This window comes from Oncorhynchus keta, chromosome 2 (genome assembly GCF_023373465.1).
Source record: "Oncorhynchus keta strain PuntledgeMale-10-30-2019 chromosome 2, Oket_V2, whole genome shotgun sequence".
In the NCBI taxonomy this organism is placed as follows: domain Eukaryota; kingdom Metazoa; phylum Chordata; class Actinopteri; order Salmoniformes; family Salmonidae; genus Oncorhynchus; species Oncorhynchus keta.
The window spans coordinates 42,518,811-42,545,704 of record NC_068422.1 but is presented as its reverse complement, the minus strand read 5'-3'; the positions used below and the strand labels follow the sequence as shown (position 1 = coordinate 42,545,704).

The 26,894-nt window shown below is 40.8% G+C and overlaps 1 protein-coding gene and 1 long non-coding RNA gene across 2 annotated transcripts; one reads left to right on the top strand and one right to left on the bottom strand.

The window, feature by feature from the left end:
- The first annotated feature begins 462 nt into the window (after positions 1 to 462).
- On the top strand, positions 463 to 21,596 carry LOC118361350 (potassium channel subfamily K member 18-like). The gene is made up of 3 exons (XM_052477033.1): positions 463 to 718; positions 893 to 1,048; positions 20,118 to 21,596. The coding sequence occupies exons 1-3, from the start codon at positions 496 to 498 to the stop codon at positions 20,954 to 20,956; spliced, it is 1,218 nt and encodes a 405-aa protein (XP_052332993.1). The 5' UTR covers positions 463 to 495; the 3' UTR covers positions 20,957 to 21,596.
- LOC118400530 (uncharacterized) lies at positions 8,629 to 9,675 on the bottom strand. The gene is made up of 3 exons (XR_004829029.2): positions 9,596 to 9,675; positions 8,833 to 8,882; positions 8,629 to 8,694 (listed from the first exon to the last, which is right to left on the bottom strand). It is a non-coding gene; the product is annotated as an uncharacterized LOC118400530 (long non-coding RNA).
- Positions 21,597 to 26,894: the final 5,298 nt, after the last annotated feature.

Below are 26,894 nucleotides of genomic sequence, written 5' to 3'. Positions count from 1 at the left end.
TAATAAATTATCAATATGGACAATTACCACGCTGCGCATTGGTCCTCACCTTCTTCCACCAACAACGGTCGTTACACTTTGTACAATAAATATGTACAAAAAGACAAGGGGACAAGATCAAATTGTGTTAACTGATTAAAATGGCAATTGCATTATCCAGTTTAGGAGGCTTTAATGTGAAATCAAGTACCAAACAAATAATGTCCTCTTTTGTGGAGTTTCATCCTGAGATGAAGATGCATTAAGATGCATCTTAATTGTTGGATGCCTTCCAAGAAACATCTTTCTGCCGTGTCTGTGGATGGTTAGACTACAAATGGAGGGATAATTCGTTGGAGTCAATAGCACTTGTCTCATGGGGGACTTTGAGTAAGGATTTGCTTAATGCAGAGGGGTGGCCAGGTCCTGCGCTTCTTGCCGTCAGACCATCTTGACAGCCTTACCGTGGAGAGATAATTTGGAATTGCGATACAATAGCTCTTCAGAGACTGGAAGATGTCGGTGGCAGAGGAAAAGGCACGAAGTTCGATAGAGAAGTCAATAAAGTGGAATATATGGAAGCTGTTTCCTCACGTTTTTCTCATACTTTCACTCGTCGGATATGCAGCCTTGGGAGCGGTGCTATTCTGGTACATAGAGGGAGGACGTGTGTACAAAACAGAACGGGAATATCGTGAGTTTTTGGGTGAACTGGTGCGCACAATTCAGAATTATCCAGGTAAAGTGAAATACCAGAAAGCTAGATCTATGTTGATAACACCAGTATACATTTTGTTTTTGTAGTACGTGTGAGTTGTAAAGTCTTTATAGATGGGGTGAAAATGTGGTGTAAATGTGTTTTGCTTTTTAAGTGTAGGCTACTTTTATTCTCATAATAGCATTTTATTTGCAGTTAATTCGTCCAGCAATTCTACTCAAGAACAAGACTTGGTAAAAGAACTAGAGAAAGAAATCAACAGGGGGTTCAAGTCCATATGGCTTCAACGTCCAGAGCGATGGACATATGATGCATCCATGTTCTTCTGCTGTACTGTATTCACAACCGTGGGTAAGTAATCTAATGCACAAACATAAGTTACATTTCAAAAGACATGCAGAACACAAAATATTCCCAATTAAGACAACACTTTAGGCCTATACTACAATACTGGTGTGCAGGTGTAGGATTTTAATTTGCTACTAGGAAATAGGAAATGTGAATTATTGTGTGGATAATTAATGGACATTTTTGTAGGAGTTGATACATTTTTAATATGGGGAAATCAAGTACAAAATTGAAAAGTACAAATTACAAACTTCAGAAGCCTTTTTAAAGCAGCATTTTAAACAGTCCTGCATTGCAGCAGTTGCAACCCGTCTATTTTTTTTAGTGCCTGTTTTGCAAGTTATTTTTTAATTATTTCGTGTCACATATCAGTTTGCAAACAATGTAAAAAAATAATCAAAAACATTGAGTTGAAAAACACAAAAACAGTCTCTGTCTTGAGTAAGGCAGCTCCAAAATGAAGGTGTTTCAGCCTAGCTCAGCGCTTTCTGTGGTGGAGGGTCAGCCAGCTATAATACATAGCGTAGGCATTGGTAATCTTCTCTAGATGCGCCGTGATTGGCTAAGTGGAGAGATCACGTCACCGCCGAATCACCAGGTGAGCTAGCCAGTTCATGCCCCCTTAGGTGCTGCCATATATTTACATTAGAAGTGTCTATCCAAGAAGAGTCAAAGTAATTGGCCTCAGATAAAATTACATCAAATAACTTTATATCTACAGTAGCTTTAACTGGAAGGATCATGTTAACATCATACTTTCACAATTGTAGCTAGCAAGCTTGACAAGGACTCATCATCATGAATTATGTTGACAATCTACTGGTAATTCCTTTTCCATCCTTGTCATATGAAGAGAAATTACATACTGAACAAAAATATAAATTCAACATGCAACAATTTCAAAGATTTTACTGAGATACAGTTCATATGTGGAAATAAGTCAATTTAAATACATTCAATAGGACCTAAGCTAGGATTCCACATGACTGGGAATACAAATATGCATCTGTTGGTCACAGATACCTTAAAAAAAGGTAGGGGCGTGGATCAGAAAACCAGTCAGTATCTGGTGTGACCACCATTTGCCTCATGCAGCGCCACACATTCTTTGCATAGAGTTAGTTGATCAGGCTGTTGATTGTGGACTGTGGAATGTTGCACCACTCCTCTTCTATGGCAGTGCGAAGTTGCTGGATATTGGCGGGAACTGGAACACGCCGTTGTACACGCTGATCCAGAGCATCCTAAACATGCTCAATGGGTGACATGTCTGGTGAGTATGCAGGCCATGGAAGAACTTGGATATTTTAAACTTCCAGGAATTGTGTACAGATCCTTGTGACATGGGGCCATGCATTATCATGCTGAAACAATGGGCCTCAGTATTAAAATTGCCATAGATCAAATACATTTGTGTTTGTTGTCTATAGTTTATGCCTGCCCATACCATAACCCCACCACCACCACCGTGGGGCACTCTACTCACAACGTTGACACCAGCAAACTGCTCGCGAGCACAACGCCATACACGTGGTCTGTGGTTGTGAGGCCGGTTGGATGTACTGCCAAATTCTCTAAAACAGCTCTGATGGACATTCCTGCAGTCAGCATGCCAATTGCACACTCCCTCAAAACTTGAGACATCTTCGGCATTGGGTTGTCTGACAAAACTGCACATTTTAGAATGGCCTTTTATTTTCCCCAGCACAAGGTGCACCTGTATAATGATCATGCTGTTTAATCAGCTTCTTGATATGTCACACTTGTCAAGTGGATGGATTATCTTGACAAAGGAGAAATGCTGACTAACATGGATGTAAACAAATTGGTGCACAAAATCTGAGAGAAATAAGCTTTTTGTGCGTATTGAACATTTCTGGGATCTTTTATCTTGGATCTTTAATTTCAGCTCATGAATTATAGAACCATCACTTTAACATTATGCATTCATATTTTTGAAACATTACACAAATTCATCAGAGTGGTTTGGAAGGAATCAATAGCTAACTGCAAGCGTCACAAAGCAATCACTATGTTGCTTCCCCTGCCTGCTATTCAATGGTGAGGGTGTGTGGGCTAAGTATGGCTTTAAGGATTTAAAGCATATCTCTGAAAGGGTCATTTTTCCAAGCTTAAAAGGATCAACATTCACATGCAACACCATGGGCCAGAAAAGATTGAATACATTGGCCATGCTGTCAATCCAGCATGATTTCTGCTGCATTCAAAACAACTGGAAACTCAGAACTGGGAAATCTCAGAATTCAGTGCATTCAAGACAACTGGGAACTTGGACTGGAAAAATGTGTTTTGAGCGGTCATCCAACTCAGAATTTCAAGTCGGGAACTCAGGCCTCTTTCTAGAAAGCTGACCTGAAGATCACTGACATCATGATTCGACCTTGTTTACTTTTGAGTTCCCAGTTGTCTTGAAAGCACCATAAATCCAGAGAATGCCAGACTGAGATGACAAAGTTTGCCCACAAGACGGACCGGAGCACCACGTTCAAATGAGCAGGATAGTGATAGTCTCTTCCCATTCAAATATTTTTTTCCAACAAAAAGGTTCAGCAATAGACCCATCTAATTCCAGTTGATATTGCAAGGTTTATTTTGTTTGCGCAATGCACTGTCTGTGTGTTGGTATATTGTCTATAAAAGTGGATCTTTGTGATTGATTGTATTTTCCTTCCTTTTCAGACCACATATGGCAAATAAAACAATAGCATGTTGTGAGTGGCTTTGTTGGCATGCATGTGAAAAACTTGGTTGAGTCATATGATGCTCTTTGTAAATGTATAGCCTCATGAGGACAATACAGATACTGTCAATGATTATGCCTGGTTATGGACTGTTATGCATGGGCACCAGTGCTTGACTTGGTGACAAAATGCTATAGGGACCTCTGAATATTCACTGTTAACGGTTTATACACATTCTACATGACTTCTCCATGACTTTTAACCACATTTTCATGACTATTCTTATAGCCTACAATACAAAGTCAGCATTATTGACACTGAAAAGCTGCTGTGTCTGTTCCCATGTATGCCTACCATCTCCTGCCATTGTGCCCTTGATTAAGGCACTAAGACCCCCACATAGAACTGCACTATTAGTCACATGTTGTCAACACATGGTTAAAACTTCTTATGGGCAGGTGGGACGGTAGCATCCCACCTGGCCAACATCCGGTGAAATTGCAGAGCGCGAAATTCCAAAATAAAATATAACATTATTGAAAATATGTGTTATACATCAAAATAAAGCTTAACTTCTTGTTAATCCAGCCACTGTGTCAGATTTCGAAAAGGATTTACGGCGAAAGCAAACCATGAGATTAGGGGACAGCGCCCCGCATACAAACACATGAAAATCATATTTCAAGCAGGCAGGTGCACCACAAAAGTCAGAAATAGCTATATAATTCATACCTTTGAAGATCTTCTGTTGGCACTAAAATGTCCCAGAAACATCACAAATGGTCCTTTTGTTCGATAATGTCCTTCTTTATGTCCCAAAAATGTCAATTTATTTGGCGCGTTTGATTCAGAAATGCACCGGTTTCAACTCGCCCAACATGCCTACAAAGTATCTAATAAATTACCTGTCAACTTGGTCCAAACATTTCAAACAACGTTCCTAATCCAACCTGAGGTACCCTAAAACGTAAATAATCGATAACATTTAAGACGGAATAAACTTTTTCCAATGCCGGATAAAAACAACGTGAAGCGCGCTCCAGTTCACACACATCAAAACAGTAGAGTCCACCTGGAGTAACACTTACCATGAATAGCACTACTTCTTAATTTCTCAAAAGAAAAACATTGAACAATTTCTAAAGACTGTTGACATCTATTGGAAGCCATAGGAACTGCAACCAGGTTCCTAATAATAAGGGTATCCCATAGAAAACAAATGGTAAATCCTATGACCTCAACAACAACAAAAAAATCCCTGAATGGTTTGTCCTCGAGGTTTCACCTGCCATATAAGTTCTGTTATACTCACACACATTATTTTAACAGTTTTAGAAACTTTAGTGTTTTCTATCAGAATCTACCGATTATATGCATATCCTATCTTCTGGGCCTGAGTAACAGGCAGTTTACTTTGGGCACGTTTTTCATCCGGACGTGAAAACACTGCCCCCTACCCAAGAGAGGTTAGCCATCCGTCTGGAGAGCTCCTAGGTTTGCAAGCTTGATTTTTTTTCAACAACAAATACTTTAGTCTTCATAAAATAATTACCTCATTTAATAAATCAGGGATCAATTGGATAAGGTAGGCTACTGTTATTTAGGTCTATCTCATTAGTCGCTTATTCATAATTTCAGGCAATCTTGGAATGATTTAATTGTTTTGTATACTGTGTGAATTATAATTAGCTCATGGGTTTTTCTTCACGAGTGGATCCTATATAATGTTGTTCGTCCTGTAACCATGTTTGCCAGTGACAGTTTCTTCCCATTCAAATATTTTATTTTCAACAAAAGGTTCAGCAGTAGACCCATCTATTTCCAGTTGATATTGCGAGGGTTGTTCTGTTTGCGCAATGCGCTGTCAGTGTGTCGGTATATTGTCTTTGCAAGTGTATTGTATTTTCCTTCCTTTTAAGATTACAAATGGCAAATAAAATTAAATGGCTTTGCTGGCATGCATGTGAAAAACTTGGTTGAGTTTGCCCCACCAAGATTAATATATAAGGCTAAAATATTCATATTTCGGGGGAGATCTATGCGCAGCAATTTATTTGTCAATTAGGCTATTCTTAGAATATCTTTAACGTTGTCGCAATTACATGGCTACTGTTAAATAAAGGGGAATCCCTGCTTTCCAACGGTACAGATGTATTTATGCTGTACAGTGCCGGTGGAAAGGCAGTAACGAAATGAATGCTTAGTTAGTTATAGTTAACTAGCGAGATAAATACTACAAGTTGTTTTGAATTGTTGATCTAGTTAGTATGTCTGTAAATACTGTGGCAGATGGCAGGGTGAGGTGAGAGTGGTTATTGAGGGGAGATATCTTGCAGCCCGCTGGCTCCACCCGACCCTTATATGGACTTCCTGCTCCAACGAGGCAGGGCTGTGGGTCGTTAAACCAGGGAGTGCTTGGGGATAAAAGGAGGAAGCAGCCTGCACAAAGGGGCAGAGTAGGAGAGAGCCAAGTGCATTATGAAGAGTGGGAGAAGAGAGAGCAATATCTGTGAAATTACCCGTTGTGACCTGGACTGTCAGACTACTTCCCTTGTAGATCGGATTTGCTGAGGACCCGAGTGTGAGGATTACCCCCTCTTCCCCAGTGTACCAAAATCCCTAATAAACTCCCACTTTGCACTGGTGCATGTTTTGTTATTGAACTTGGTGACATGGAAACCCCACACCACTGAGTCTGCTACAATACATTATACCTGCTGCTGGAATGTCGCACTCTTTAAGGTGCGCTGTATGGGGGGAAAGTTAGGATGACTCAAAGGACCTGTGACTGACAGGGCCCCTAAAACATTTGGTACATTTTTTTCAATATTAAATTATTAACCCATTAACATTATATTTTATTTAAAATGTACGGTTTCCTTTTATTTTCTTGTTTTGGCAAAAACAATGTGGGCGGAGTCAAATGTTGGGGAAGGGCTCAATGTGGGTGTAGTCAAACTTTTGACTCCACCCACATTCACCCTCTCGCCCCCCCCACACACACACTTCTTTTTGTCCATCTCAGGTTTGACAGTCACACTGAATACAAACACACACGTTTGTGCAAAGCACATGTAGAATACAAAACTTATTTAATTTTTGAAGATCGTAAGAAATATTATATGAAGTGGTACCAGCACGTGTTGTAACTCTTTTTGCTTCATGCTATATTTGAGACAAGCTACTGATATTGTTGCAGTGAACAACAGCCTTGCGTACTGTTAAAATTGTGTTGATAAATGTTAACTTTATAATTAAATTGTTTAATTGAGCATATATACAGCTGAAGTCAGAAGTCTACATACACTTAGGTATGAGTCATCAAAACTTGTTTTTCAACCACTCTACAAATTTCTTGTTAAACTATAGTTCTGGCAAATCGGTTAGGACATCTACTTTGTGCATGAAACAAGTAATTTTTCCAACACTTGTTTACAGACAGATTATTTCACTGTATCACAATTATAGTGGGTCAGAAGTTTACATACACGAAGTTGATTGTGCTTTAAACAGCGTGGAAAATTCCAGAAAATGATGTCATGGCTTTAGAAGCTTCTGATAGGCTAATTTACATAATTTGAGTTAATTGGAGGTGTACCTGTGGATGCATTTCAAGGCCTACCTTCAAACTCAGTGCCTTTTTGTAGACCTCCACAAGTCTGGTTCATCCTTGGAGAGCAATTTCCAAATGCCTGAAGGTACCACGTTCATCTTTACAAACAATAGTACGCAAGTATAACCACCATGGGACCAAACAGCTGTTATACTGCTCAGGAAGGAGACGCATTCTGGCTCCTAGAGAAGAACGTACGTTGTTGAGAAAGGTGCAAATCAATCCCAGAACCGCAGCAAAGGACCTTGTGAAGATGCTGGTGGAAACAGGTACAAAAGTATCTATATCCACAGTAAAACGAGTCCTATATCAACATAACCTGAAAGCCCGCTCAGCAAGGAAGAAGCCACTGCTCCAAAACCACCATAAAAAAGCCAGACTACGGTTTGCAACTGCTCATGGGGACAAATATCATAGTTTTTGAAGAAATGTCCTCTGGTCTGATGAAACAAAAATTGAACTGTTTGGCCATCATGACCATCGTTATGTTTGGAGGAAAAAGGGGGGGCTTGCAAGCCGAAGAACACCATCCCAACCGTGAAGCATGTGGTGGCAGCATCATGTTGTGGGGGTGCTTTGCTGGAGGAGGGACTGGTGCACTTCACAACATAGATGGCATCCACTTCACAACATAGATGGCATCATGAGGAAGAAAAACATGTGGATATATTGAAGCAACATCCCAAGACATCAGTCAGGAAGTTAAAGCTTGGTCACAAATGGGTCTTCCAGATGGACAATGAATCAAGTTAAACAATTTAATGGCACTGCTACCAAATACTAATTGAGTGCATTTAAACTTCTGACCCACTGTGAATGTGATGAAAGAAAGAAATGCTGAAATAAATCACTCTAGTATTATTCTAACATTTCACATTCTTAAAATAAAGTGGTGATCTTAACTGACCTAAGACAGGGAATTTTCACTAGGATTAAAATGTCAAGAATTGTGAAAAACTGAGTTTAAATGTATTTGGCTAAGGTGTATGAAAACTTCCGACATGCAAACAAAAGCCACTATTACTAAAGGGGTTTTCAGTGATATCTCTAACTACTCAACAAGTCATCACAACTATTATATCTTGCCTTGCATCAAGCCTTCATCATTACACACAGTAGACTACATACCCAGTTCGCCATGTATTTTGTTTTCAGTATCGTCTAGAAAGAAAACAGATTGTGGTCATTAAGTAATGTAAGGGAACCTCTTGGGATGTGTGTACAAGAATGCACCTTACTTTAGCTAGTAGCCTATACAGTACCTGATCCTGCAGAGCTAGATGCTGACGTGACATGCTGTGACTTCTTGGGGGGGGGGGGTCTTCTACATCGTCCTGAAATATATTGGAGAGGGGGGTGTTAAGTCTTTAAATGTTAGTCTAAGACTATACCACTCATCATATGAGAGGGGGGGCTAAGTCTTTAAAACATTGGTTTAAGACGATTACCACTCATCATATGACATCTCCTACCTGTAGTGGATTTAGTTTTCGCCGACTTTTTCAATCTCTCTTCTTCAGTCCTTAGTGAGTGAATGACATACATTAAATATGAAAATATATTCAGGGCAGTCTGGCTACAGTGAAACAAGTGATTTTAAGGATGCAAATGAAAAGTTTTTATAATGTTTAAGACTTATGACATGGGAAAGTTATGCAGGAGAACTAGGCACCACCATCACCTAATTTGCTGCATGTTTTCCTTTGAAAAAGAAAATCACATAATCGGATGGGAATCCCAAGAAACATATCCACAAGTGATGACAATCCCCCCAGTTTGCAGTGTGGACAAGTTACAATGACTTTTCTTGACTTGCCATGTATGTTGGGACCAGGTGATATCATTATTTAATATACTATGTGTAGGCTGTGTAGACTCGCTATGAGTAACTAAGGGAATGGCTGTCGGCATCAACGATACACATTTTGATCCAGCCAAACACAACAAAGCATACATTGAAGAAACACAGAAAAGCAATGATCAAATCGATTACATAACTGTACATGTAAACCTAGGCTTACTGCTCAGGTAGGCAAATGACTCCAAATAAGGTTCCCTCATTGTAAGCAATTAGCTAGCTCACGTGCAAAAGGGTGATATTGATAATTAGCTAGCTCAAGTGCAAATGGGTGCTAATTAATGCTATTCTAACATCGGTGCGGTAGTTGGTTATGTAAAAATATACCACTGCAATGGAAAAACATGAATATTACAAAGTACATTATACTCACTTACTTCCATGGCTTATATTTTTATCCATGTTGGTTAGGTTCGATTAAGATTCGTTGACGTTGATACCTTTGACGTGAACCTCAACTTGGCTGACCTTGAAGGAGGCGGGAAGGGTTCAGGTTAAACACGTTTGACTCCGCCCACATTGAGCTCAGCCCTGAACTGCACACTGCAGTCAGGGGCTCCTCCTGTATTTACATGAAATGGTTCGGTCCTGCCCCCAAACCAGGTGCAAACGGTATTTGCCAGTGAATTGCAAGTGAGGAGTGCCGGTGGAGCATCATGTCTCCTCTTCCTAAAGACAAATCTGGCTTCCAAAAACTAAAATAAAGAAAAGAAAGGCAGGAGAGAGAAAAGAAAGGACGACAGTATGTGACCACATTTTTCACAAAGGAAGGTAGGTGTAGTCTGTGAGTGATGGAAATTAACCTGTTAGCTTAGGCTACTATTGCTCCCCTAACATTAGTTACATAATATCTTCACAGAAAATTCTGAGTGTTTACATTTCGCTCCTCTTTTAGCCGATATTTAATCAATGCAGGCAAACTTTTAGCAAGCTATTCATACTAAATAAGTTGCCCCTGCCTGGTGCCAGGCCCAACAGATGCAGCTTCAGGCTCAGCAGCCCTGTCTCCCAATCCCCATACCCCTGAACCAGCCCTACTCCCAACTGAAGAAGGAGGTGGGCAGCATTGTGTTGAATGACATGTCAGTTGGCATAATTGCAGGTACTGCAATGCATTGAGGACAGGAATGTGATTCTTCAGTCAGGAAAAAATCTCACTTGACACAGCCAATATCAGAGCCTTTTTATTTTATTTAACCAGACGAGTCAGTTAAGAACAAATTCTTATTTTCAATGACAGCCTAGGAACAGTGGATTAACTGCCTGTTTAGGGGCAGAACGACAGATTTGTACCGTGTCAGCTTGGGGGTTTGAACTTGCAACCTTCTGGTTACTAGTTCAACACTCTAACCACTAGGCCACCCCATCTCTAAGATGCAGGCTCTTAGAGATGGATGGGAGTCTCTCCTGTCTGAGGCAACACTGATTGCTACGCAAGTGGATGTCCCACCTCAATTTAGCACAGAACACAGCCGCCAGAGGAAAAGGAAGAGATTCCATGATGAGACCTCTCAAGAGGAGACTCAGGGCAGTGCAGCAACGGTGTTTCGGAACACAGTGTTTTTTACTGCTATGGACAGCATCATAAGTGACTTGAACACTAGGTTCCACACCACTGCAAAAATTGTAGAAGAAATTTCTGCTGTCCTGAAAGTTGGGCAGATTAGTGAGGATAAAGTCCCTTCTGTGTGCCAACCACTGATCATGAAGTATTCCAGAAATCTTACACCTGAGTTTCAAAATGCAGTAAGACACCTGAACACTGTATACGCTGCCACTTTCCCCCCTAACTTGTCCCCTCTTTGTCTCCTGAATGCAATTTGGAAGATGCAGCTGCAAAGCATTTTTGGAGAAGTGTGCATTGCTTTATGTATATTTTGCAAACTGCCTGTGACTTGCTGATGGCAAGAGAGCTTTCAGTAAGCTAAAACTGATAAACTATTTGAGGTCTGCTATGTCCCAGGACAGGCATTGCAGTCTTGCCATGCTGCCCACTCAAAGTCAGTTAGCTAGAAAGCTGGACTACAAAGACTTGACCAGTGACTTTGCTAGCAAGAAGGCTCAACACTAGGTTCTTGGTGAGTAAGACTGAGCAAGGGCCAATGATAACTGTTAAATGGCATGGTTATGGATATTGGATCACTACACACATGATGCCCACAGGCTGAGAACAAGACTGAGAACAGACTGAGGAAAATATATATATCAAAGTAATGGCTGGATTGTCATAAAATTTGTTGTACACAATCAAGACCACAAGTGGAAGAAACCTATTGATTTGGTGACCACTTGACCTTTCCTCTAGCGCCACCATCAGGCCTTTTCATTTCTATTTCCATTTTGTTTTCCATTTCCCATATCCACTTTTACAGCTGCTTATTGTCTAGTTGGTATATATACTTAGTTCAAAAATCTGCTTCTGATTTTATTATTTTGTTTGTTATATCATTCTATAGATGATAATGTTAATTTATTTAAATTGAAGAGGTTCATGTATATTTAAGTTATATTTATTTTAAGTTATTCATTCATGTTAAGAGAATTTTCCCATTAAAATTACATTTAGACTGTAAAATATGGCCTTTAGCACATTTCTTATAGAGGGTATCAGTCTTGCATCAAATAGTGAATTCCACTGTATTCAGAATGCTGCATGCATGTCTGCACAGTGTTATATTTTCACAGCTCACTGTCAAATATCGTACAGTGTATATTGGACTTACAAGAGAGTTGCAAGCCTGCAAAGGTGGAGTTATTTAAAGCTTTGAATGGGTCGATTGGGTTCTGGAGGTGTGTGGTTACAACAATTGCGCAGGGTTGGTGTGGCCTGTGGTGGTGGGGATCAATGTGATATCTTTTCATGGGGCCCAAAATCCCTGGCGGCGCCCTTGCTCTCTCTCCTCGGGCAATGGCCCACTCGCATTGGCATGTTGCACTGGCACACACACAACACCACAGACGTGCACTGAAGGGTCATTCCGATAATGGCTGATATATACTTTTTTAATGGATTTTTAATGGATCATATTTAAAAGTGTGCTTTAATGAATTACACTACCAGCAATTATGAAACTCCTTCCCAGGACTTTTCATGACCTTACAAACCCTCACTTGACAACTTGGAACAGTGCACCATGTCATTCAGGCTGGCACATTTTCATTCTGCGTAATCTCAAACAGCCTACTGTCACTCACAGATTGACAGCCTCTAAGCAACAATAGCTTTCCTGTAAAAAAATAAATGTGCGTGCTTGAAAGACATATACATGGATTTCGAAGACCATATATGATGTATTGGTACAATATCAATGTAAATATTTTACCAAGATTAACCTAAAAAAAAAAATAGGACCACATTAGCTGTTGTTTGCCTGAGGCTTGATGTACTTTGGTCTTAGTGGCTGTGTGCTGTGCTCACTGAGTGAACTGATGCTACCAGGCTGTAGAAAATTGAGGAATCTAGAAGAAAAGGAAATGCACACCTATTTAGGCGAGGTGCTGGCTAGCGGAGTAGAAAACTTGAAAATAAAAGAGAGCCGCACACTCTAGGAGCTCAGATGCAAAAATGTAATTGCCAACGTTTCGACAGCCAAACTGTTTTCATTAGGGTAGAAAATTGAGGACCTACTCTCCATCCATCCAGCAGTCAACCAAGAAACAACATGTTTGGCCAACAGGGATTGAAGCTATGATATTTTGGTGATTTGTCTCTCTGTAATTCCTACCATAGCCAACTTGACTTCTACATTAGCCTTCTGATACGTAGTTTGTCATTACATGGAAATACAGTATAATAAATGTTTCACCTTTTTGCACGTTAGATAATTTAATGGACAATGTTGTCAGTATTATTTATAGGGCGACCGATTTTGTAAACATTTTCCAAAAAGTCTGGACTGTAGTATGAATTTATATTCATCCAACCTAAATCCCTTTTTCAAATGAATTGTTAAAAAAATGGTTGACATTGACTTGTATCTAACACATACATAGATGTTCTATATTCTATATTAAACAAATGTGGTTTCCTAACCCCCTCCCTAACCATTATTTCCTAGAGGAAACAAACATTTCTATTGGGTTTAGCAGGGCCGGACACAGGGATAAGTGAAAAAAATTGTCGTTTTTTTTTGGGGGGGGGGCAGTCAGGGTCTCAACTTACTGTTGAGAGTTAGAATAGTGGAATACACAAGGTGCAAGGTTGAAATGTGTTTGTGCATCGGCAGTTTTTCTCTTGTTTTGTAAGTCGCTAACAGTCACTAAATTAGCCATGTCAGCTAACAATTTTTAGATTGGTAAATTAGTCTAGCTAGCTATCTAATCTTGTAGTAGTCATGGCCGAATACCGAGCGGGCATGTTCCCAGGGGCCCTGATCTCCAAATGGCCCCTATTGATTTTGGTAGTCAAATAATTGAACTGTCAATGACAGATGAGGTCATAGACACGACAACTACTACTATATTGAGGGAGTGTGAGGACATGGTAGTGTATGTCCAGTATTTAAAGTTATAAGATAAGACATTGGTTAGCCTGCTCTTTCAGCTCTCTTCTCGTGGAGAACATAGATCATTGACTTGGCTTCACTCAAAATCCATTAGAAGCTACAGCATAAGTGCCTAGGTGTGATTGTTAATGTGCCATCCCATCAACTGCAGATTTGACATTTTAATCATTTAGCAGACGCACTTATCCAGAGTGACTTACAGAAACAATTAGGGTTAAGTGCCTTGCTCAAGGGCACCGACAGATTTTTCACCTAGTCGACTTGGAGATTCGAACTAGCAACCTTTCGGTTAGTGGACCAACACTCTTAACCGATTGACATTATTAATCAGCAGGTAGTCTATCTTGTTTAGCACTGTTCTGAATCTGGCAACTTTTAGTGTATACTGTACAGTTGGCAGGTAATAAACCGTTCAACAGGATGATTGTCTAAGGAGCCATTAATACATTAGGAAGTCTGTTTACATTAATACATTAGGAAGTCTGTTAAGGTCTGATATATGATAGTTGTTGTGGTCCATGGTTGTTGTGGCTAATGGCTAATAGCTTGGTTGGCAAACAGGGAGTCCATAAATTACTGAAAGAGCAAGATGCATTTCCCATCACCAAATGAGATTAGTGGTCCTAAGACATACTTCTTTCCACTTTCTTGACGAGTATTGTTTGCTAGGTTTTAGTCTCCAAGATCACCACAATATAAATTGAAGTCAGAAGTTTACATACACTTAGGTTGGAGTGATTAAAACTTGTTTGTCAACCACTCCGCAAATGTCTTGTTAACAAACTATAGTTTTGGCAAGTCGGTTAGGACATCTACTTTGTGCATGACACAAGTAATTTTTCCAACAATTGTTTACGGACAGATTATTTCACTTATAATTCACTGTATCACAATTCCAGTTGGTCAGAAGTTTACATACACTAAGTTGAGTGTGCCTTTAAACAGCTTGTAAAATTCCAGAAAATTATGTCTTGGCTTTAGAAGCTTCTGATAGGCTAATTGACATCATTGGAGTCAATCGGAGGTGTACCTGTGGATGTATTTCAAGGCTTACCTTCAAACTCAGTGCCTCTTTTCTTGACATCATGGGAAAAACTAGAAAATATGCCAAGACCTCAGAAAAATATTGTAGACCTCCACAAGTCTGGTTCATTCTTGGGAGTGCCTGAAGGTACCACGTTCATCTGTACAAACAATAGTACACAAGTATAAACACCATGGGACCTCGCAGCCATCATTCCGCTCAGGAAGGAGACACGTTCTGTCTCCTAGAGATGATGCGAAAAGTGTGAATCAATCCCAGAACAACAGCAAAGGACCTTGTTAAGATGCTGGAGGAAACAGGTACCAAAGTATCTATATCTACAGTAAAACGAGTCCTATATCAACATAACCTGAAAGGCCGCTCAGCAAGGAAGAAGCCACTGCTCCAAAACCACCATTAAAAAAGCCAGACTACGATTTGCAACTGCACATGGGGACAAAGATCATACTTTTTGGAGAAATGTCCTCTGGTCTGATTAAACAAAAATAGAACTGTTGGCCATAATGACCATCGTTATGTTTGGAGGAAAAAGGGGGAGGTTTGCAAGCCAAAGAACACCATCCCAACCGTGAAGCATGTGGTGGCAGCATCATGTTGTGGGGGTGCTTTGCTGGAGGAGGGACTGGTGCACTTCACAACATAGATGGCATCATGAGGAAGAAAAATATGTGGATATATTGAAGCAACATCTCAAGACATCAGTCAGGAAGTTAAAGCTTGGTCACAAATGGGTCTTCCAAATGGACAATGACCCTAAGCATGCTTCTAAAGTTATGGCAAAATGGCTTAAGGACAACAAAGTCAAGGTATTGGAGTGGCCATCACAAAGCCCTGACCTCAATCCTACAGAAAATGTGTGGGCAGAACTGAAAAAGCGTGTGCGAGCAAGGAGGCCTATAAACCTGTCTCAGTTACACCAGCTCTGTCAGGAGGAATGTGCCAGAATTCACCCAACCTATTGTGGGAAGCTTGTGGGAGGCTACCTGAAATGTTTGACTCAAGTTAAACAATTTAAAGGCAATGCTACCAAATACTATTTGAGTGTATATACATTTCTGAGCCACTGGGATGAAAGAGCCACTGGGATGTGATGAAAGAAAGAAATGCTGAAATAAATCATTCTCTCTACTATTATTCTGACATTTCACATTCTGAAAATAAAGTGGTGATCCTAACTGACCTAAGACAGAGAATTTTTACTAGGATTAAATGTCAGGAATTGTGAAAAACTGAGTTTAAATGTATTTGGCTAAAGGGTATGTAAACTTCCGACTTCAATTGTATCCTCCTGTAGCTACTAAAAAGCCACAATGGATCCCATCTCAACTATTTCCCCTCTTTATCCCGTAGTAGTCAAAATTTTAAGTTATTGAGCTTGTATGAGATTGTTATTGTGCACGTATTGTTGAGGCAATGGTGTGTGTCAATAGTGAGAGATTTCACTGTTATTAAGTTGGTGATATGATGTAGCACTATCATCTCCAGGGACACTCTCAAGTGAGAGAAAATGCATGGTAATCCATGCATGCCTTCCATTCTATGCTATGGGAGTAAAGCTAATAAGCATCACCCCCCTCAGCGACAGCACATATCTTTTAGTAAGTCAGATATATATTTTCTAATCTCTCATAAAAGTCACTCAACAGCTGCTTTTGAACAGTACTTTTAAAGGGGCAATCTGCGATTGCTACATCAAATGTTTACTTTTAAATTTAAATTAATAGAATATATGAACAGAGTTCACAGGATGACAGAATGGAAAACAGTATCAGTTGGATATCAAAGCAAGCATTTTATCATGTAGGAACTATCTTCCTTGATGTTCAATCATGAGTCTCAACACACAATCTGGAGTGAATCTGACATATGGATCATGAGGAGAAGATGATTGCAGATCATTTTGAGCATTAGCATTGCATATGCAAAGAATGAGTTGTTAATCGTTTCCTTGTTTTGAGATATCAATTTCAAATTACATGATAGCGATGACACGTTGTAAGTTGACAGGCCACTGTGGAGTGGATTTACAGTGGCTTTAAATTACATGTAAAATCTGATTTTGTATTTATCAATTGCTCAGCCATCTTTTGACCAATCCCTTAGCTTTTCTTAAACTAAATTAAAGCTGCAATATGACCAAATTCACGTAGAAATCTGTGTTATAGATCTGCCATTCTCATTGAACTCAAGTCAAAGAAGCGGTAGATCTGTTCTATGTGCACTATCTCTATGCTTCCCGTTCTTAAGTTTTGTTTTTGCGTCTTTCACATTTGATTTTGTTAACCAGTTTCACATACAATATTTTTTTGTTATGGGAAATATATTTCACAGCAGTTTAGATCATACAATGATTCTCTGCACAATATTTGCTTGTTTTGTCACAAACTGAAATTAGGCAAACAATTACAATTTTAGCAACCAGGAAATGGAGGAACAATTTTTGCATAGTGCATCTTTAAGATATGTACCATGGGCCTAGATTCCACATTTGGTGTCATTTGGTCCTATGGTTCATGAGAAGCATATTTTAACTGGTATAGTGTGGCCATCTTTGAATGCATCAATGTTATGGTCTTCATCTCTTTAGGGACCATTGTGATGAGCCCAAAGACAACATTTGTAGTGAATCTGACTTTTAGTACATGAGAAGATTTTTGATGATTATTTTAAGCATTAGCATTACATAGTCAAATAAGTGGATTGTTAATAGTTTCCTTATTATTTAAGATATCAGTGCAAAAACATGGTTCATAATGGTAATTATTTGATGACTCTAAAAGGTTTCAAGTTGATAGGCCGTTGTGAAGTGGATTTACAAAGGATTTAAATGGACATGAAACATCTGATTTCCTGATCTACGAATAACTCAGCCATTTCTTAACTAATCCCTTTGCTTTCCTTGAACTGTGTTAAGAGATCTGTCAAATCGGGCGTCCAATATGATGATTTAAGTGAGACTGCTCATGATGGCGGTGCCATTGGGGCTATTCTTTTTGAACAAGTTACCGACGGCGTCTAGTTTCTGTGTGCCAAATTAGAAAAAAGTTACTAATCTATGCTTGAGTTATCTGACCATATCAAGGGAAAAAAACACATCTAAGAATAACAATAGGCTGTGAACTCCTAATAAATGCCTATTGAGCTTACTTCAACTGTCATACCCCCTCAGAACCAAAAATATAAGCTTGTATTATTACATTTCTTGTAAATAATATAATTGTAAACAATCACCGAATAGCCTCAATGCATGGTTAAAACGACATTTGTATATCATGGATGGCCAGTCATCGCTTCCATAGATATGTCTGTGAATTTGAGAGTGGTTACATTTCTCCAGCCTTTACCCCTCAGCTTTTTATCAAAACAGTGGCGGGGTTTCCACTTTGTTATTGTTTGACTGCAGATTCCCCCATTTAACCATAGTAATTTTTCAGCATAATGTTGCACTGACTGTAATTGAATGAACTGAATAATAAGGCTATGATAGCAATACCTGCGCAATGAGCATACAGTTATATGTCCCTGAATGCCCTAAGAGAAGAATCAGCAAAGGCAGCTTATAGATATGACCAACAGATGGCAGCAATACAGTGGCTTGCAAAAGTAGTCACCCCCTTGGCAATTTCCCTATTTTGTTGCCTTACAACCTGGAATTAAAATAGATTTTGGGGGGGAGTGTATCATTTGATTTACACAACATGCCTACCACTTTGAAGATGCAAAATATTTGTTTTGTGAAACAAACAAGAAATAAGACAAAAGAAAGGAAGCTTGAGCGTGCTTAACTATTCAACCCCCCCCTCCAAAGTCAATACTTTGTAGAGCCACCCTTTGCAGCAATTACAGCTTCAAGTCTCTTGGGGGATGTCCCTATAAGCTTGACACATCTAGCCAATGTGATTTTTGCCCATTCTTCAAGGAAAACCTGCTCAAGCTCCTTCAAGTTGGATGGCTTCCGCTGGTGTACAGCAATCTTTAAGTCTTACCACAGATTCTCAATTGGAATGAGGTCTGGGCTTTGACTAGGCCATTCCAAGATATTTAAATGTTTCCCCTTAAACCACTCAAGTGTTGCTTTAGCAGTATGCTTATGGTCATTGTCCTGCTGGAAGGTGAACCTCCGTCCCAGTCTCAAATCTCTGGAAGACTGAAACAGGTCTCCCTCAAGAATTTCCCTGTATTTAGCGCCATCCTTCAATTCTGACCAGTTTCCCAGTCCCTGCCGATGAAAAACATCCTCACAGCATGATGCTGCCACCACCATGCTTCAGTGTAGGGATGGTGTTCTCGGGGTGATGAGAGGGGTTGGGTTTGAACCAGACATAGCGTTTTCCATGATGGCCAAAAAGCTCAATTTTAGTCTCATCTGACCAGAGTACAATCTTTGATATGTTTGGGGAGTCTCCCACATGTCTTTTGGCGAACACCAAACATGTTTACTTATTTTTTTCTGGACACTTTCCCGTAAAGCCTAGCTCTGTGGATTGTACGGCTTAAAGTGGTTCTATGGCTAGATACTCCATTCTCCGCTGTGGAGATTTGCAGCTCCTTCAGGGTTATCTTTGATCACTTTGTTGCCTCTCTGATTAATGCCCTAGTTGCCTGGTCCGTGAGTTTTGGTGGCAGCCCTCTCTTGGCAGGTTTGTTGTGTTGCCATATTCTTTCCATTTTTAATAATGGATTTAATGGTGCTCCGTGGGATGTTCAAAGTTTCTAATACCATGATCTGTACTTCTCCACAACTTTGTCGCTGACCTGTTTGGAGAGCTCCTTGGTCTTCATAGTGTCGCTTGCTTGGTGGTGCCCCTTGCTTAGTGGTGTTGCAGACTCTGGGGCCTTTCAATGAGCATGTGACAGATCATGTGACACTTAGATTTCACACAGATGGACTTTATTTAGCTAATTATGTGACTTCTGAAGGTAATTGGATGCACCAGATCTTATTTAGGGGCTTCATTGCAAAAAGGGTGAATAGATACACACGCACCACTTTTCAGTTTAAAAATAATAATAATAATTTAAACAAGTAATTTTTTTCAATTCACTTCACCAATTTGACCTATTTCGTGTATGTCCATTACATGAAATACAAATACAAATCCATTTAAATTACAGGTTGTAATTCAACAAAATAGGAAAAACGCCAATACTTTTGCAAGGCACTGTAGATCCAAAACCAACTTTTAAAAAATGTATTATCTCAACCTTCTACACGTCTTTGTTGTATGTTGATATTGTACATATCATTTTTACAGTATAATTTGAAGTTAGACTCAATTGTTGTTGTCACAAAATATTATATTTGGTAATGAGGGAGAAATGAATACCTTGCTTCTTTTCTTGTCTCAGGTTATGGAGAGATCTATCCGGTGACCCTGAATGGTAAGGTGGTCTGTATCCTGTATGCCATGGTGGGTATCCCCCTCATGCTCCTGGTCATCACAGATGTGGGAGACCTCATGGCCGTGCTCCTGTCCAGGGCCTACATCCACCTGCACACTCTTTTCTGCAGGTTGCGCCAATATGGCCGCTGGTTCCCCTCCCATCACACAGAGAAGTCAGGGGACGGGGGCCAGGGGGACCGCCAGGACGGAACCTACACATTCAGCCACAAGGTGGTGGTCCGGGAGCCCATCGACATCCGACAGGTCCTTCACAGCCAGCAGTCTGTGAAGTGCAAGTCCAACCAGTTGCTGAACAACACAAAGATCTTTGACTGCATCATTGCACAGGAGAACTTCAACAGGCAGGTCCCACTGGTGCGGAGCCTTTCTTGCCATGAGCTTGAGAGCATGCCTCCCTTGCCCAAGGACTTTGCCATCTGGGACTTCACAGGCATCGGGGAGAGTATGGACAAGCTAAACGTCCCGCTGCTCCTCATCCTGGTGGTGGTGTTTGCCTACATCCTGTTTGGAGGCCTCATCCTGCCCCTGTGGGAGACAGAGTTCAACACCTTTGACGCCTACTACTTTTGCTTCATCACCCTCACCACAATTGGCTTCGGTGACATCGTGCCCAACCACCCCAAGTTCTTCATGCTCACCTTCATCTTCATCATCACGGGCATGGCCATCATGTCCATGGCCTTCAAGCTGGGCCAGTCACGCATCGTCAGCTGTTACCGCCAGTGCATGCGCTGTATCAGCGGGGGGGAGGTGAAGAGGTATGATGAGTTGGAGAGCGACTGAATCAAAGAGTTTTGGCCCCCATCGGGCAGCTCAAGGGTTCTAGGGTTATAAGGCCCTGCACTGTGGGTCAAAAAAGCACTAAGAGTGGAGTTGAAGTTCTGTACGGCTGACTTGGGAACAGTGTCTAGTTCAGGGCGGTGCAAAGATAACCCTTGAGTTGACCCCTCATCATTAGCATGAGCAAATGAAAATGTGCATGTGGACAATGCTTAAAGACATCCTCCAGTGATTTTTAAATGTCCTGTTGAAAAGTGATATCCCAAGTATAAATACAGTAAAGTACACACACTCAAGGGTAAAACCAAAAAGTTTTGAGAAAATTTGTGTTTTTTAGACACAATTACAAACTTCAAGGAATAGGGCATTGAAGGAGTTGGTCAGATGGGCAGTCGTGATGTCATCACCCTCCCTCATTGCCTGAGGAACAATACAGGAACATTAGAGAACAAAAGAGGAAAGGCCCACCCCCCCTGTGATATGTCATGACTCACCTTGACCACCTATTGAGATGTTCCTTTTGTTAAGTAAATCAGGTATTAAATGAGGTGAAAATGAGACTGGAGTGCCACTTTAAGCAAAATTGTGTGATGTTATCTGTGTGAGATTCATCTTACATGTCTGTTGCCTGAATATACACTGGGTGTACAATAACACACCTTGCTAATATATTTGCACCCACCTTTGCCCTTAAAACAGCCTCAAGTTTGAGACTCTACAAACTACAAGGTGTCAACTACAAGGTGTCAAAAGCATTCCACAGGGATGCTGGCCCATGTAGACTCCAGTGCTTGGCTGGATGTCCTTTGGGTGGTGGACCATTCTTGATACACACGGGAAACTTTTGAGTGTAAAAAACCCAGCAGGGTTGCAGTTCTTGACACACTCAAACCGGCGTGCCTGGCACCTACTACCACTTAAATATTTTGTCTTGCCCATTCACCATCTGAATGTCACACATACACAATCCATGTCTCGATTGTGTCTAGGCTTAAAATCCATCTTTAACCTGCCTGCTCCCCTTCATCTACACTAATTGAAGGGGATTTAACCGTGACGTCAATAAGGGATAGCTTTCACCTGGGACAACGGTGAGAGAGCCTATAGGTGAGGTCAGAGACAACAACCTCTCCCTCAACGTGAGCAAGACAAAAGAGATGATCGTGGACTACAGGAAAAGGTGGGCCGAACATCAACGGGGCTGTAGAGGAGCAGGTCGAGAGTTTCAAGTTCCTTGGTGTCCACATCATCAACAAACTATCATGGTCCAAACACACCAAGAAAGTCATGAAGTAGGCACTACAACGTCTTTTCCCCCTCAGGAGACTGAAAAGATTTGGCATGGGTCCCCAGATCCTCAAAAAGTTATACAGCTGCACCATTGAGAGCATCCTGACCGGTTGCATCACCGCCTGGTATGGCAAATGCTCGGCATCTAACCATAAGGCGCTACAGAGGGTAGTGTGTACGACCCAGTACATCACTGGGGCCAAGCTTCCTGCCATCCAGGACCTATATACTAGGCGGTGTCAGGGGAAGGACCAAGAATTGTCAAAGACTCCAGTCACCCAAATCCTAGACTGTTCTCTCTGCTACCGCACGGCAAGCAGTACCGGAGCACCAAGTCTAGGTCCAAAAGGCTCCTTAACAGCTTCTACCCCCAAGCCATAAGACTGCTGAACAGTTAATGGCCACCCGGACTATTTACATTTACCACCCCACACTTTTTTTTACACTGCTGCTACTCGCTGTTTATTTTCTATGCATAGTCACTTCACCCCTACCTACATGTACAAATTACCTTGACTAAACTGTACCCGCGCACATTGACTCAGTACCGGTACCCCGGTATACAGCCTTGTTATTGTTATTTTATTTTGTGTTACTTTTTATTTTATTTTTTACTTTAGTTTATTTAGTCAATATTTGCTTAACTCTATTTATTAAACTACATTGTTGGTTATGGGCTTGTAAGTGTCACGGTTTTCTAATGGTGAAGGAGAGTCGGACCAAACTGCAGCGTGTCGATTGTGATCCATGTTTATTTACACAAACGTAAACACGACTAAACACGAACACTACAAAACAATAAAAACGAAAACCGAAAACAGCCTATACATGTGTCAACTAACATCAAACAAGATCATCAAGACACTCACCCACAATACAACCAATCACCCACAATACAACCAAAGAATATGGCTGCCTAAATATGGCTCCCAACCAGAGACAACGATAAACACCTGCCTCTGATTGAGAACCACTTCAGACAGCCATAGACTCTCCTAGAACACCCCACTAAGCTACAATCCCACTAAGCTACACACCACATACAAAAACCCATGTCACACCCTGGCCTGACCAAATACATAAAGAAAAACACAAAATACTTCGACCAGGGCATGACAGTAAGTAAGCATTTCACGGTAAGGTTGAATACAACACCTGTTTTATTCAGCGTATGTGACATATACAATTGGATTTGATTTAACTGGTCAGTTAATTTCATGGAAAGAGCAGGTGTTCCGAATGTTTGTACACTTGCGCCTGCATTTCTCAGTGCCTTCTCTATAGGGACTAATGTGGTAGCAGTTTATATATACAAATATATATATGGTCACTGTATTTACCTTATATTTATTATCAATGCATTTTCTCCGGTATTTACTTAATTTAACACAATTAGGCTAGTAACTATAGTACCTGGTACCAAATGGTTATTATTGTGTAATTATCATGTATAAATTCTTGGTAATGTAAAATTAAGTACTACCAAAAAAAATAATTAAACTTGCCTTCTGTGTTCATTGAGCTAGTATTTGACTGTGTGCATTGTATGTGCCAGCAGTAACTACTAACATGTATATGGTAGTTTACTTAAATTGTTTGTTTAAAATTGTAATGGAGAAGAGATGACAACATATTTCAGAGAATTTGTTATCTTAATCACCCTGCACGTAAAAGCTCATGCTGTCTCCAGCCAACTGTATATCCTGCTTTCACACCACCATTAAAACACGTTCAACTCAATGTGTGGTGTCTACATTTTTCATGAAGGAAACAACGTGAGACATTGTGACACGTCAAAACTTGTTTAAATCAGACTCATACAGCAAATTCCCAAACAGCAAAATACGATATGCTTATATCCTTTTAGTATGGCAGCAAATTCTCAGAGAGCAGAGAGAAAAAAGAAAGGTTGAGATTGAAGTCTGACAGCTCAACCGGAAGGACAGTGTTGTAAAGTGGGGGTTGTTGTCAATGGCCAATCACAGGAGATCCCAACCAACATACTGTACCGGCATCTCATAAAACCCCAGTAGCAACAACATGGGCCTACTACAATTCAGGAAAGCAACTGTGTTATTTCAGACAGAAGCAATTTCCCCTTAGTGTATCTTGAGGTAACCAATAGAACAAAATATGTGGCCTACTCCCACAGCAGCAACATACTAATAAATCACAAAAATAGAAAAAAATGCACTTAATGTAAGAAAAGTTATTGATAAACTTTCTGTCAGCTATCCAACCGGAGGGGCAAGAGGCTGTGAATACTTAATGAGCTGGAGATCTCATACAGTAGGTCAAGGAGGTGAATAGGCTACAATGGGTAAAACATCATGGGTTGCAGAAAGAGTGAAGGTCATTTTTTTCCATCTGGTCAACATCCTTTAGGTGTGGACTAAATGATCTGTAAACTGGTGGGTGACATGATAATTTGAATATGTCAATATAGTTTAGATTTGCTTCATTTTAACTGGATGAAGGTCGTGGATATATCCGGGGCCAATGAAATGCAATTTGATCACACTGACAGTCGTGTGAAGTCTAGACAGATAACAGCTACGTCATCTTTATGTCTCCATAGAATTGGCGATGCACAGACACTGTAGGTGGTTCCCTGTTTATGGCAACACACAGGCTTACTCAGTGTCAGTTTCGCATTCTCGTGGAGATGCAAGAGACGTCATATAACACAAGATGGTGCCATTGCCACCCTTTACTGAATGAAGTGTGCATAATGACGAGTCCTTTTCAAAATAGACAAGAGTATCGTTTTTTACAAAGCCACGGGAAGTAAGTGGCACTGAGAGTGCTGCAGCAACCCCTGATATATCAAAATTAAAACAAATATGTATTAAAAAATGTAAATACACTTTTTTTCTCCACAAAATTAATGAACTAGGCCTGCCTAGTGGTTAGAGGGTTGGGCCAGTAACCGTAAAGTTTGCTCGATCGAAATCCCTGAGCTGACAAGGTAAAAAGTCGTTCTGCCCCTGTGCAAGGCAGTTAACCTGCTGTTCCCCGGGTGCTGAAGACATGGATGTCAATTATGGCAGCCCCCCTGCACCTCTCTGATTCAAAGGGGTTGGGTTAAATGCAGAGACACATTTCAGTTGAATATATTGGACAACTGACTAGGTATCCCCCCTTAACTATTACTCCTGTATGAGGGGATCAAAATAAAGTTTTTTTGACAGTTCACAAAAGTTCCAGTAGTTTTACCTCGCACCCACAGGATCTATATTATTGTTACGTGGTGCGAAACGGGGAAACCAAGATCAGACTCTGAAGAGGAAGCCGGGATGATTGAACCAAAATGTTTATTGTACACAGAGAAATATGGAGTGCAGAACCGGGATAGCTCAGATGAGATGCAGGAAAACCAGAAGTGTAGAGTGAGGTTGGAGTTGGCTGAGTTGAACAGGGAAACAGGTCCTAACGGGAATCCAAGGGAGTGATGGTGAGTGATATACAGGGCAAGTTGGTTGGGTGGGTGGTGAGATGTGGAACAGGAGACAGGAGACAGAGAGGTAACTGCACGAGAGGACAAAACGGTGTGAGGCAGGGAAACAAGCACAGCAGAGCAACAGGATCTTGAGAACTGACAAAAGGACAGCGGATGACCACCAGAGGGAGTAGCATGAGCAGATGTGCAGATGTGACAATCAGTCATGTACGGGAAATTACAAAGGAGTGTGTTTGTTCATGCTCCAGCTTTTGGTTCACAGCCCCATGAGAAATCTCTTTTAAATGACTTCCACAAGCACAAGCACGCACATACACACATCTACTGTACACCTTGTGATGGGCTGTTGCCTATGTATGATTATGAATAAACTGGAGTGTAGACTTCTTATTAGGCTACCCAATTATTTTTTTTTAAATGCTAGATTGTCAGTCTTAACAGATAAACTGTAGTTGGATAAAAAATTATAATGATGCCAATCAGAAGTGAAAAACAAAGAATACACTACATGGCCAAAGGTTTGTGGACACCTGCTTATGGAACATCTCATTCCAAAATCATGGGCATTAATATGGAGTTGGTTCCACCTCTACTGATATAACAGCCTCCACTCTTCTGGGAAGGCTTTCCACTTGATGTCGGAACATTGCTACAGGGCTTCCATTCAGGCACAAGAGCATTAGTGAGGTTGGGCACCGTGTTGGGCGATTCAGCCTGGCTCACAGGCGGCGTTCCAATTCATTCCAAAGGCATTAGATGGGGTTGAGGTCAGGGCACTGTGCAGGTCAGTCAAGTTCATCCACACCTATCTTGACAAACCATTTCTGTAGGAATTTCGCTTTGTGCACGGTGCCATAGTCATGCTGAAACAGGAAAGGGCCTTCCCCAAACTGTTGCTACAAAGTTGGAAGCACAGAATCGTCTAGTATGCTGTAGCATTAAGATTTCCCTTCACTGGAACTAATAAGGGGCCTAGAAAAACAGCTCCAGACCATTATTCGTCCTCCATCGAACTTTACAGATGGCACAATGCATTCGGGCAGGTAGCCTTCTCCTGGCATCCACCAAACCAAGATTAGTCCGTCAGAATGACAGATGGTGAAGCGTGATTCAGATGGTGAAGCGTGACTCCAGAGAACGCATTTCCGCAGCTCCAGAGTCCAATGGCGGTGAGCTTTACACTACTCCAGC

What these genes read in the sequence shown, in the direction of transcription:
- LOC118361350 (XM_052477033.1), top strand. Translation starts at nt 496, where the DNA reads ATGTCGGTGGCAGAGGAAAAGGCACGAAGTTCGATAGAGAAGTCAATA. An exon ending in CACAATTCAGAATTATCCAG is followed by an intron (nt 719 to 892) that starts GTAAAGTGAAAT and finishes TTTTATTTGCAG; the next exon opens with TTAATTCGTCCAGCAATTCT. An exon ending in TACTGTATTCACAACCGTGG is followed by an intron (nt 1,049 to 20,117) that starts GTAAGTAATCTA and finishes TTCTTGTCTCAG; the next exon opens with GTTATGGAGAGATCTATCCG.